Genomic DNA, 13465 nt, shown 5'->3' with positions numbered 1-13465 from the left:
TTGAACCTTTCATTTACATGGTTTTGTCATTTATTTTTATAGTCTCCTTTTATTTTTATACTTTCCAGGTATTTCATTCCCATCATTTTGGATGCACTATCACATGGTCATTCCTGATAAATTTTATATGCTAAGCTGAGAAACAACTTCACTCTTTTTAACTCTCATGCAGCAATTTTCAAAGTGCAATATAAGTTTTCTTCTTTTCTCTACAGATGCAAGGATATTATGCCATTCAGTACAGACATACTCAATATTCATCTTATTTTACAATCTACCACATATTGTGTCTCCTACTCAATACAGAGTCCATCATGCATCTCTTAGGAACAGTATAATTCAGGGTTGGTCTGTGAGCACCCAAGTCTAGCCCTCTCTTCACTACAAAAAATAAGTCTTTTGGGATAATAGCCCTTATACACTCGCTTTCACTTCACTCCAAGGGACAAGAGATCTCTGGGCCTTTTTTCTCTAGCAGCCATGGTGTTTCCACTCACTGAAAACAAGAGATAAAATTTGCTCTTGGAACTAGAAGCCCTAGGCATAAGGAAGAATGAAAGGATCAGATAGAGAAAAATAAAAAAGTTGGTCCTCTTAATGGAAAGGGGGCATGCAAACAAGGCTTATAGAATGGTTTTTGTTGTATTCATTGTTTGGATATTTACAGCAGGGCAGAGATCACATAACACATTTGCAATCAGAAAATTTGATCTTGATTTACCTCTTGTAATAGAAGGATAGGCACACCCCACAACCTCCATTATCAAGAAATTAAAGGCAGATGGTAGTGAAGAGGCCAGAACTTGGAGTCAGAAAAACAAATTTAATCCAGCCTGAGAGAGATGGTAAGAGGATGCCTCGGGGTAAGTTATTTAATCTGTTACTTCAGTTACCTCAACTATGAATTGAGGGCAATGAAGAGTATCAAACTCACAAGTGTTTTGTGAAATTGATGATAATTATGAACTCCTTTACCTAGTAGAGGACATAGAGCAGGTATTTTAAAATGCTTATTGCCTTCCCTTTCATTCCTATGACCAGGCCTGGAATTTGAGGGAAGAATGAAGGAGGAATAAGGATAAACTTGCTAGACAAGGCAGAATTAATGGTTGTGAGCTATAGCTTCATACTTCTTTTTAAATTTATTTCCATATCGTTTATTTTTAGATATGAATAATCATATAAAACCATAACCTCAAAACAAAACTCCAAATAAACAAGTGAAAAATGATATGCCCTCATCTTTATTCCAACTCCAACAGTTCTTTCTCTGGAGGCATTCTTTGTCACAAGTTCCTCAGAATTGTACTGGATCACTGTATTGCTGAGAGTAACCAAAGTTAATACAGCTGAACATTTCATGACATTACTATTACAGAGTAAAATGTTCTCCTGGTTCTGCTTATTTCATTCTGTATCAGTTCATGAGGGTCATCCCTGCTCTTTATGAAATTATCCTATTCATCATTTATTACAGCACAATAGTACTCCATCACCCTAACATAGCACAATTCCTTCAGCCATTCATCAACTTATAGACATCCCTTCAGTTTCCAATTCTTTACTACCACCAAAAGAGCAGTTACAAATATTTTCCTACAAGTAGGTCCTTTCCCTTTTTTTCTGATCTCTTTGGGGCACAGACCTAGTAGTGGCAGTACTGGATCAAAAGACACTTTAGGAGTCATTCCAAATTGCTCTGCAGAAAGGATGGATCAGTTCACAAATCCAACAGCAAGGTATTAAGTGTCTCAATTTTGCCAAATCCCCTGCAATCTGTGTCACTTCTCTTTACTGTCATATTGGCCAACTGGTTAGAGGCGAGGTGATACTTCAAAGTTCTTTTAATTGGTTTCTCTAATCAAGAGACATTTACAACATTTCTTCATATGACTAATGACAACTTTGATTTCTCCATCTAAAAACTGCTTATTCATAATCTATGACACCATTTGTCAACTGGGGAATGACTTGTATTCTTGGATAAAATTGACCTAGATCTTTATAAGTTTGAAAAATGAGATCAGAGAAATCTAATATAAAAAAGTATTTTCCAATTTGTTGTTTCCCTTCTAATCTTGGTTACATTTGGTTTTGTTTGCTCAAAACAGTTTAAAGTTATTATAGTCAAAATTATTTATTTTACATCTTATAATGTTCTCTATCTCTCGTTTGGTTATAAATTCTTCCTTTCTCCATAGATCTGCCAGGCAAACAATTTGATGTTCCCTAAATTTACTTATAATATCACTTTTTATGTCTAAATCATATGCCCATTTGGACCATATCTTGATACTGATATTTTGATTCTGATTTAAAAATTTTTTCTTTCTCCCAAAGTTTCATTTTTCTTCTGTTTTTGTTTTTTCTTTTATAATTGACTCATATACCCCCATAACTCAACCATGTATCCTTTTTTTAAAAAAAAATTTTTAAACCCTAATATCTCTTATATATATATCCTGCTATATTAATTTTATTTGTCATAGGGCTAGGCAATGGGGGTTAAGTGACTTGCCCAGGGTCACACAGCTAGGAAACGTCTGAGGTCAGATTTGAACCTAGGACCTCCTGTCTCTAGGCCTGGCTCTCAATCCACTGAGCCATCCAGCTGTCCCCTCAACCATGTATCCTGAGCTGATCTGGGTGTTTCTTTTTTAAACACCCTCTTCAGGGGAGATTTCATTTATTTTATTTATTTATTTGTTTGTTTATTTATTTATTTATTTAAAACCCTTAACTTCTGTGTATTGGCTCCTAGTTAGAAGAATGGTAAGGGTAGGCAATGGGGGTCAAGTGACTTGCCCAGGGTCACACAGCTGGAACGTGTCTGAGGCCAGATTTGAACCTAGGACCTCCTGTCTCTAGGCCTGACTCTCAATCCACTGAGTTACCCAGCTGCCCCCCCACCCCCCAGGAGATTGTATTTTTATAAAATCCAAGAATTAAGTTTTTGTTCGAGAAAAATTTTCAGGGAAAGAAGCTTGCTGACTCCTTAACCCAGAGAATGAACTATCTGCAGAAAGATGCCTGAAGAAGCTACATTGCATCAAGAGATCCAGAATGAACTTTGGGGTACGATTAATTGAACTGAAGGGGGTTGAACAGTTACTTTAAATGTACATTTTTATGCCAAAAGGGGACTGCCCCCAACTGATTTTTTGTCAGTGAGCCTAGCAAAACATTGGTTTTGCTTTCTCTCTTCAATTCCCCTCTTATCTCTAACTATTATAGTTAGAAGACCTTTGTGGATACAAGATAATTATGTAAAGTGATCACCTGGGGTGATTAGGCACCCAAAGATCATCAGGAGGGGACTGTGTAAATGGAATTAGCTCATCCTCATTCATTCTTTAGACTCTAGCCAGCAGGAATGTCACCTAGCCCAACTTCTGTGACCCACACATGATAGTAAGTGACAAATCAAAAACAAGTGACTGCCCACTGGGCAGTCCAAAACAGTGTTGAAGCTGCCATTTGTCCATGTGAAACTGGAGGTGGACACAGGAAGTGACTAAAGATGCTATCTTTTAAATATCATGATAACTTCCTATGGAGAAAGTTGGTGCTTTGAACTTGGTGTGGAAGGATCTCTGGTGAGACCTCAGACTGCTTCCCTTTGAATTGTCATGTAGGCAAGTTAGGCTGTGACTCCCTTTCTCTTCCTTAGGCATTTCTGGAGGCTCTAGCCTCAAGGAGACCTCTCTTAGAGGAGGCCTTGTAGCTAGAAGCCTTGTTTAATTAAACTCTGTGCCACTCTGCTGGGGCCTCTGAATCCCTACCTGGTTCGGGCCTTTGGTCCAGGCCAGAGTTTTTCCTCTCTCAATTTCCCTACCTTCAACTTTCCTAATTGTAAATAAACCAACATAAAAGCCATCCTGACTTGGGTCTATTTTATTTCTAAATCGAGTTAATCAATTTCTGGCGACCAACCTTAAATATCTAGTCCAACTATAGTAATTCCCCTTTTCCCCCTCTTACAATACGGGGTGCAAGCTATTGGTCTATACCTATTTTTTTGTCATACCGTTTTCTAGTTTTCCAAGCACTTTATATGGTTACTCTAGACCAGTGGTTCCCAAACTTTTTTGGCCTACCGTCCCCTTTCCAGAAAAAAATAATACTCAGTGCCCCTGGAAATTAATTTTTTTTAAAATTTTAATAGCAATTAATAGGAAAGATAAATGCACCTGTGGCCATCACCACACCACTGGATCGCTGCAGCACCCACCAGGGGGTGGTGGCGCCCACTTTGGGAATCACTGCTCTAGACAAGATAAAATATTTGGGAATATCTGCCAAGAGAAGTACAGGAATTATATGGACACACCTACAAAACACTTTTCACACAAATGAAATTAGGTCTAAATATCTGAAAAAACGTTAATTGCTCTTGGGTAGGATGAACGAATATAATAAAAATGACAATACTACCTAAATTAATTTACTTATTCAGTGCCATACCTAAGAAAAGAGAAAAAATAGTGTGGGAGAAGAAATCCAGAATAAAACATGTGACTTATCACTGGATTTTGTGGGTTTTGGTTTTAAAAGATTGCTCTAAGGGGCAGCTGAGTAGCTCAGTGGATTGAGAGCCAGGTCTAGAGACGGGAGGTTCTGGGTTCAAATCCAGCCTCAGACACTTCCCAGCTGTGTGACCCTGGGCAAGTCATTTGACCCCCATTGCTCACCCTTACCACTCTTCCACCTAGGAGCCAATACACAGAAGTTAAGGGTTTAAGAAAAAAAAAGATTGCTCTATTACAAAATGAAAATATAGAAATAAATTTTGAGTCAAAATGTAGGTATAGGGGGCAGCTGGGTAGCTCAGTGGAGTGAGAGCCAGGCCTAGACACAGGAGGTCCTAGGTTCAAATCCGGCCTCAGGCACTTCCCAGCTGTGTGACCCTGGGCAAGTCACTTGACCCCCATTGCCTACCCTTACCAATCTTCCACCTATAAGTCAATACACAGAAGTTAAGGGTTTAAAAAAAATTTTTAAAAAAACAAAAAACAAAAAAACAAAAAAAACAAAAAACAAAATGTAGGTATAACCAGTGATGGGCAAACTTTTTAAAGAGGGGGCCAAAGGAAAGGAAATGCTCATCTGTCAGTCTGTTTCTAAGGCAACTCTTTCTAAGTTTCATTATATTGTATCCTACTCATTTTATTTGTCAGATTAGGAATAATGTCTCGGGGGCTGGATAGAACATTTCAGGGGGCAGCATCTGGTCCATGGGCTGTTGTTTGACCATCCCATCACTGGGTATAATCCATTGCAATTGCTTCTCAACTCTAGGATGGGGTAGGGAAGAGGGGAAGAAGACAATATGAATCATGTAACTGAAAAGAAATTTAAAAATTAAATTTAAATTAAAAAAAGAAAAACCTGGAAAAATCTACCTGAACTGATAAAAGTGAAGTGAGCAGGACCAGGAAAACACTATACACAGTAACAGCAATATTGTATGATGATCAATTTTGAAAGACTTCGCTCTGCTCTGCAGTACAATGAACCAAGAAAATTCTGAAGAACTTGTGATGTAGAATGCTACCGACCTTCAGAGAAAGAACATCTCTGAATGCCAATCAACACAGGCTGTTCTTCACTTTATTTTATTTCTACGTGTTCTTGTTTTAAAGTTTTAGCTTTATAGGAGGCTTCTCTCACAACATGACCAATATGGAAATATGTTTTGTATGATCATACATGTATAACCTGGATCAAACTGCTTAGCATGTGAGGGAAGAGAGAAGGACACAGTTTGGATCTCAAAACTTTGGAAAACATGTTAAAAATTGTTATTACGTATAATTACAGAAAAAATAAAACAACTTATTGCTAAAGCTTACATTTCTAGTATAATATTAAATAATAGCAGTGATAATACACAGTCTTAATTCAGTCCTGATCTTACTAGGAAGGCTTCTAACTGATCCTCATTGCACATGATACTTGCTGATGGTTTTAGACCAGTGATGGGCAAACTATGGCCTGCGGGCCAGATGTGGCCCCCTGAAATGCATTTCCTTTCCTTTGGCCCCCTCTTTAAAAAGTTTGCCCATCACTGTTTTAAACAGATACTACTTATTATTTTAAAGGATGGCCTTTTTATTGCTTTGCTTTCTAGGGTTTTTAAGAGGAATGAGTATTGTATATTGTTGAAGATCTTTTCTTCATCTATTGAGATAACTGTGTGATTTCTGTTAAGATTGCTTATTGATATGGTCAAATATGCTGAGAGTTTTCCTAATATTAAAGAGCCTTGCATTCCTGGTATAAATTCTACCTGGTCATAGAGAATAAATTTTGTGAGCTGTCTAAGATTTTTGCATCACTATTCATTAAAGAAATTTTCCTATAGTTGTCTTTCTGTTTTTCTTCCTCCTGGCTCATCTATCAGCATCCTATTTGCATCACACTAAAAATTTTGTAGGACTGCTTTTCCTATTTTGCCAAATCATTTAAATAGTTAGATTAATGCTCTACTTTATTTGCCTTTTTTTCTTTGAAAACAAACTCCTAGTCTTATTTATTATTAGTTCAGGGTTCTTTAATTTTGAATGTTGTTCACTTCTCCTTTGATTTTTTTGGATTTCTAATTTAGTCTTTACTTGGATTTTTAATTTGTTCTTTTTTATTTTTCTCTCTATTTTATTAATATAAGTATTCATGGATGCAAATCCCACCCCCACCCCCAAGTACCGATTTGGTTACATCCCACAACTTTTGACATGTTGTCTCCTCACTGTCATTCCTTTAATGACATCATTGATTGTTTCCATCATGTTTGTTGACCCACCCTCTTTGACCAATTAGTTTCTTCAATTTCCAATTAATTTTAAACGTTTATTTTCATTAATTCTTACTGACAATACTTTTATTGCATTATGATCTGAAAGGGTTGCAGTTATTACTTCTAATTTTTTGTATTTTATTGTGAAGTTTTTATACCCTGGTATATGGTCTTTTGCCTATTTTCCAAGTGCACCTGAAAAGAAGATATATTCCTTCTCCATTTCATTCCATTTGCTTCAGATACCTATTTAAATGTAACTTGTCTAAAATTTCATAGTCTTCCTTTATTCCTTTCTTGTTTATTTTTTGGTAAGAGTTCTAAAACTACCAATATAGTTTTATTAGCAATTTCCTATTTATTCTCCTTTAGCTTCTATATTAAAAATCTGGAGACTATATCAGTAGGTGCATATATGTTTTGTTGTGAGGAGGATTACTTAGTTATTATGTAGAAGACCTAACAGGAAGGGCTGGAGAATTCTAAGTGGAATGGGGAAGGAGGAAGTGGCTGGCTCTCTCTCTGAAATGGACTCCATGGTGGTTGGGGCAAGCTGTAACTGACCCTGGGAGACCTCAGAGCTAGTCAAGCTGTACACTGATTCCCTGGGATCCTGGAGAGCAGTGAAGACTGAAAGCAGGAGACATCAATCCTGCAAAACAAAACTGAGTAGGGAAGTGGCCTGTGAACTGGTAAGACAGCTTGCAGACTCCTCTCCCTACCTGGCCAGATCATCAGTTCTGGAGGAGTTGGTTCCTGGCATCCTAAAAACATCCCTGGAATAGTTGTGAGACCCCAAACCCAAGCCCTCTTCTTCAGGTCCTCAGCCAAGCTGTCAAAACCTGACAGAAGTCAGGTTGGCTAAGGAACTTACCCCTTTTGCTTCCAGTCCTGGGTTGTTAGTCATAGTTCAACCTCCCCTCATATTATAATTAAACTGATTCTCTGTATGTTTTTAGTAATTTAAGGTCCTCATTGTGTGAACATAATAATCTGAATTTATTCCAGGCTGGGTGGGGCTGAGTGACAGTTGGTCAGGCTTAACTGCCATTTCAGTCAATTGTCTTCTCCTTATAGTTAAACCTGTTCCTGGCTTGTAAAGTCTCACTCATTGTCCCTTCCTGTCTCCTATCCACCCCACAGAGCCCACATTTAATACTTAAGTCACCTTCCCTGGTTTTCCCCATAATAGTTTCCATATTGAATATAAATATGAAATATAAATTAAATATGTTTCTATATTAAAAATCTTGAGGTGATATCAGTTGGTGCATATATGTTAAGAACCAAAATGCTCTCATTATCTATACTGCCTTTTTTATAAAGATGTAATTACCAACCTTATCTCTTTCAATCAGATCTATTTTTGCTCTAGCTTTGTCTGATATCATAATTGCTACTCCTGCTTTTCTTATTTGAATTGAAGTCCGATGGTTTCTCCTCCATCCCCTTTCCTTTCCTCCCTGTATCCCTACCTTCAAGGGGTGAATGTGGGATGCACTAATGAAGACTGAATAAGGGTCCGGGGTCTTGAAGTTGCCCTCTGCACAGATACAGGATATGGAGTATGTAGAGGGTGGATTTCTGCACTCACCTTTGCCCAGTTTTATATTCAATTCCTCTTTGTCCCCAGAAATAGACCTTTCAAGTTGTTTTCCTCAGGAACCTCACCTTACTCTAACGTTTTCATTCTGTGATTCTAGAATTCTAGAAGCACTCTTTTCGTTTTAGATTCTAAGGGTAGTTATAGCTTTGGCTTCTGCTCTGCTGCCTTCTAGGCACTGCCTCCCCCATTAATACTTCTTAACAAAAAATCCTTTCTAAATCCCACTCATCCTATATGGGAAGGGGCTGCCTTGGCAGGTAGAGTATCCTCTTCAATGGCCATCTGAGAGGAAAATCTGCCTTGGTATTAACAGAGAATTTGCACACAAAATTTAGGTCTAATTAGAAGGTCAGCTAGATGACTTTTGTGATTAACTTCAGGAATATAAATCTGTAACATGGTTTTAAGTTTTCACCTAAAGCTATCTGAAATAGAAGAAAGACAATTTCAGGAACAAGAAATGAAAGTCCCAGCTTCCCATCATAGAATTCAAAGACTTTTTTTTTTTTTTTTAAAGTAAAACCAGGCAGGAGGAGAACCCTGTGCAGAGATCAGCAGTTTTGCTTTTTTAGTCATTGACAAATCCTATACCTTTGGCATGGAATGAAGATATTCCCTTAATGGCAGATTCAGAGTTAACAGAGGAAATGGTCCTTACCCACGAAGAGTACATTTTGCATATTCTCCAACATGACTTCCCTGTACAGCTCTTTCTGAGAAGGTTCCAACAGGCACCACTCCTCCTGGGTGAAGTCCACAGTCACATCCTTGAATGTTATTGACCCCTAAACCAGCAAATGTCACAAGATTTAGAGCTGAACCTGCAGAATTCATTCAATCTAGTCTTCATCAACTAACTTGAAGAAGCTGAAGCACACAATGGACTCACCCCAAACTCTTCACCTTGAAGAGTGTCAGAGCCAGCTCTGGAGACGAGTCATTCAGAGCCTAATGGAATAGTGACAAAGACACTGTGTCTGAAGTGAGAATCATGTTGGAAGAGTAAAGACTGGAGAAGTGTCTCACTCTGAAATGCTTTTCCCTATAGAATTAGGGAGAGAGTATGTGCTCTCTAAGGGGGGAAGGAGATTCTGTGCAGAAGAGAGAAGGTGAACTGAAATCCCTCCTCATCACAAGTGTCAGAATTCATGTAGTAAGAACATTTTTTTCATTTTGTGAGAAGGTAGCAAGTACTGCGTATTCTGGGGAAAAAAATATGACCAATGAATAAGGAGAAAACAATGAAAAAGTAATTTTCTACTTAATTTGCTAAAAGGCTGAAAAACTCTTATCTAGCTGAAATCATGAAGAGGACTCCAGTTATTTGGGATCAGATTCTGATTCTAGCTAAGTGAAGAAGAGCAGCCTTTTGTTATTATAGTGAGAGCTTGGCAAAACATTGGGTATAATGTGGCCAAATATCCTGGTTTGTCTTTATGATGAATGTCATTTCATACTAGAAAATATTGTCATTTTATATTTAGTTACAGAAGAATAAAAGTGATGAGGAAAGGAAGGGGGTGATCATCTTTTAAAAAGATAACATTTGATTAACTGGGTTTGGGGATTGAGCTCATTCATAAGAAAGAAAATTGACTGCAATGACTATAACTCTCAAGAGGCAGAATTTCTTCATTTTAAATTAATTTAGTAATCGACTAGCCATTAATGTGGTCAGTTGAACCTCTCCACAATATAAAAGAAAGAAAAAAGGTAATTCCTCTATCACTGGTGTCCTCTCTTTCTCCCTCTCTCCCTCTCACTATCTATCTATCTATCTATCTATCTATCTATCTATCTATCTATCTATCTATCTATCTATCTATCTACATACAGTGGTATTTCGATACATGAGCACCTTAAGTCATGAGCAATTTGAGATACCAGCAGTCACGATCAGAATTTTTTGCTTTAACTCATGAGGGATATTTGAATAACAAACTTCCCCTGGTGGGAGAAGCCTAAGGTGGATGAGGTAATCAGTACAAGTGAGAATAAGGAAAGGTTGAGGATTTGGGAAAAAATTAATTTATTGAAAAGACACATCCAGAAATAGGTGTAACAGATCCTGCATTGGAAAAATCCACGAAGATTCCTGGTGACAGGACATTTAGATCTTGTGGAGTTTAGATAGAAACCTTTAGTTTAAGTTGTCGAATTACCTTCTTACCTTTTCCTTGTTAAAATTAAACAATTTTCATGTATCATCTTAGTGGGTGGGTGTCTTCTCAGTCTCTGGCTGTATCAGCCCTGTGCTTAGGTGGCCTTTCCAGAACCCAGGTTACTGTGATACTGGCCTAATAAATAATATCCAATTCATCCCCCCAAACCCACCTTATTATTTCAATTCTAGAACTAAAAAGGTTTAAAAAAAGGGAGGATTTTTCTCCAAACTTCTAGTGGTGCCCTCTGTTCAAGCTAACTTGAGTCCTGAATCTGATCAGGTGAGGTGATTAATATATACTTGAATAAGGGGGCAGCTGGGTAGCTCAGTGGAGTGAGTCAGGCCTAGAGACAGGAGATCCTAGGTTCAAACCCGGCCTCAGACACTTCCCAGCTGGGTGACCCTGGGCAAGTCACTTGACCCCCATTGCCCACCCTTACCAATCTTCCACCTATGAGACAATACACCAAAGTACAAGGGTTTAAAAAAAAAATAAAAATATATATATATATATATATATATATATATATATACTTGAATAAGAGAGGATAGACAGACAGGCAGGCAGGGAAGTCTCTTCTCAAACTAGCCACGGGGGCATTCAGAGCTCTCTCAGCCATCGTCCTGTCACCGCTGCATCCAAGGGAATAAAAAAAAATGCTTCTGGGAAGCCCTTCTTAAACCTCCTCCTTTAGCCCCGGATTGGTCGTCTTTCCTTCCCGGTCAGTGTTCCTAGCTCCTTTCTCCCGGGACTTCCCGCTACAGAGCTCTCAGGGACGAAGTGCACACAGCACAGGGATGCAGCTAGGAAAACTCTTCACTTTACACATGAGAAAGAGAAAAAAATGTAAGAGCTTGAATATGGTCAAATGGCAAATATTCCTTAATGGAAAGATGACATCTGTAAGTCTTAAAAGATATTGTCATTATCCTAGTAGCTAGAGGTCCACATAGAGGGTGCAGTGGAAGCTGTTTAGGATATGCCAAGAAAATATAAAAAACAAGGGGTAAAAAAAGAGGATAAAACTAAGAGAAATAGGAAAAGAGGTAAAATGAGGTAAAATCTATCATATAAAGAAGTATCCATGGTGGAAGAAGACCAGAACAATGGAAGGGAGGAAGAGGCTGGTGCCAGGCAATACTTACACCTCACTCTCATTGGTACAGGCTCAGAGAGGGAAGAACAGGCAAGCCCATTGGGGGACAGAACTGTTTCTTACCCTATAGAGAAGTAGATGGTAATAAGAAACAGTCGGTGGTAGGGAGTAATACAAGGGAGGGAGAAGTTGGGGGGATGTTCAAAAGGCCCTCTAATAAAAGGGTAATAAGAAGGGAGAAGGTGGGAGTGGAGTAATACAAGGAAAGGGAAAAGGGGGAGACTAACTAAAAGTGAAACAATAGAGGGGAGGGAAAGAGAGAAAGGAGTAAGTCAAAATGGAGGAAAATACACAGATATAATCATGACTGTGAATGGGCTGAACTCACTCATAAAAAGGAAGCAGAGAGCAGAATGAATTAAAAGACAGAATCCCATCATATGTTGTCTACAAGAAACACTGGAGGCAGGTAGATACACTCAGGATAAAGGTAGGAGGCTGGCGCAGGATCTATTGGGCTACATTTAAGACAAAGAAGACAAGAACGGCAATCATGATCTCAGACAAAGCTAAAGTAAAAAGAGATTTGATTAAAAGAGAAAAGGAAGACAATTACATCTTGATAAAATGAATAATGAAAAAATATCAGGGGGGCAGCTGAGTAGCTCAGTGGATTGAGAGCTAGGCCTAGAGACAGGAGGTCTTGGGTTCAAATCTGGCCACAGACACTCCCTAGTTCTGTGACTGTGGGCAGCAAGTCACTTAACCCCTATTGCCCAGCCCTTAAGGGTTTAAAAAAGGAAAGAAAATTCAAACCCAGCCTCAGCCACTTCCAGCTGTGTGACCCTGGGCAAGTCACTTGACCCCCATTGCCCACCCTTACCACTCTTCCACCTATGAGAAAATACACCAAAGTACAAGGGTTTAAAAAAAAAAAAGGAAAGAAAAAAGAAAAATCAGTACTCAATATAAATGCACGAAATGGTACAGCATCCAGATTTTTAAAGGACAAATGAAAGGAGTATAAGGAGGAAACAGATAGTAAAACCATATTAGTGGGGGACCTGGACCTTCCCTATGACAACTAGATAAAATGAACCAAAAACCAAATAAGAAGTTCGGAAAGTAAATGAAATGTTAGAAAAATCAGAGCTAATAGATATCTGGAGAAAACTGAATAGGGATTAAAAGAAATATGCCTTCTTTTCAGTAGCACATGATACATACACAAAGACTGACCATGCACCAGGCCAAAGAGGTTGTTTCAACAAAAACCTTTCCATGGAAGTTTGTTTCTTCCTCCTTTTCAGAATGTTTGCATAATGTGTGAAACAAGTGTCCTCTCACAGCTCCAACACATGACCTGTTGCTGCTTTTTCTGGGTATGTCTTTCTTTTTTTTAACACCAAACTTTATTTGGGTTGTACATGTTACACAAGCTGCCACCTAAACCACTGTGTGACACGCCCCCACCTTGGCTTTCCTTCTTAGCCCCATGAAAGGAGACTGAGCTCTCTCTCCCTTCTGGCCTCACTTCTTGTCTTCCTTTTTCTTCTCCTTTTGCCATCCTCAGCAGCCTGTGAGGCCAGGGAGCCCATGGCATTCTGGGTAGCCTCATTGTGAATGCCTGGAAGATATAACCTTCAACGACTCCTTCTGCTTCAAAGTCCTACATATTATCGATGTACTATGATCGTATTCCTTCGCCAAGTCAGAAACACACACACATCACTCTTTTTTTTCAATGATTTCTTGCTTTAATTTCATGGACATCCTCCTTCTCTTCCTCTCAGCACTGCCCT

The 13465-nt window shown here is 38.5% G+C and overlaps 1 protein-coding gene across 1 annotated transcript in view; it reads right to left on the bottom strand.

The window, feature by feature from the left end:
* The window catches only part of LOC123240721 (zinc finger protein 420-like), an 87171-nt gene extending 73910 nt beyond the window's left edge, over positions 1-13261 (bottom strand). The window contains exons 1-3 of the mRNA XM_044668439.1: positions 13198-13261; positions 11250-11335; positions 9043-9187 (exon numbers count right to left, since the gene is read on the bottom strand). Of these exons, the coding sequence (XP_044524374.1) occupies positions 9043-9187; positions 11250-11335; positions 13198-13261 (295 nt within the window). The remainder of the gene's footprint in view (positions 1-9042; positions 9188-11249; positions 11336-13197) is intronic.
* Between the last annotated feature and the right edge of the window lie 204 nt (positions 13262-13465).

The sequence above is a fragment of the Gracilinanus agilis genome, chromosome 3 (assembly GCF_016433145.1).
Source record: "Gracilinanus agilis isolate LMUSP501 chromosome 3, AgileGrace, whole genome shotgun sequence".
Taxonomy (NCBI): Eukaryota; Metazoa; Chordata; class Mammalia; order Didelphimorphia; family Didelphidae; genus Gracilinanus; species Gracilinanus agilis.
The sequence above is the reverse complement of the archived record's forward strand: the minus strand, read 5'-3'. Positions and strand labels throughout refer to the sequence as shown.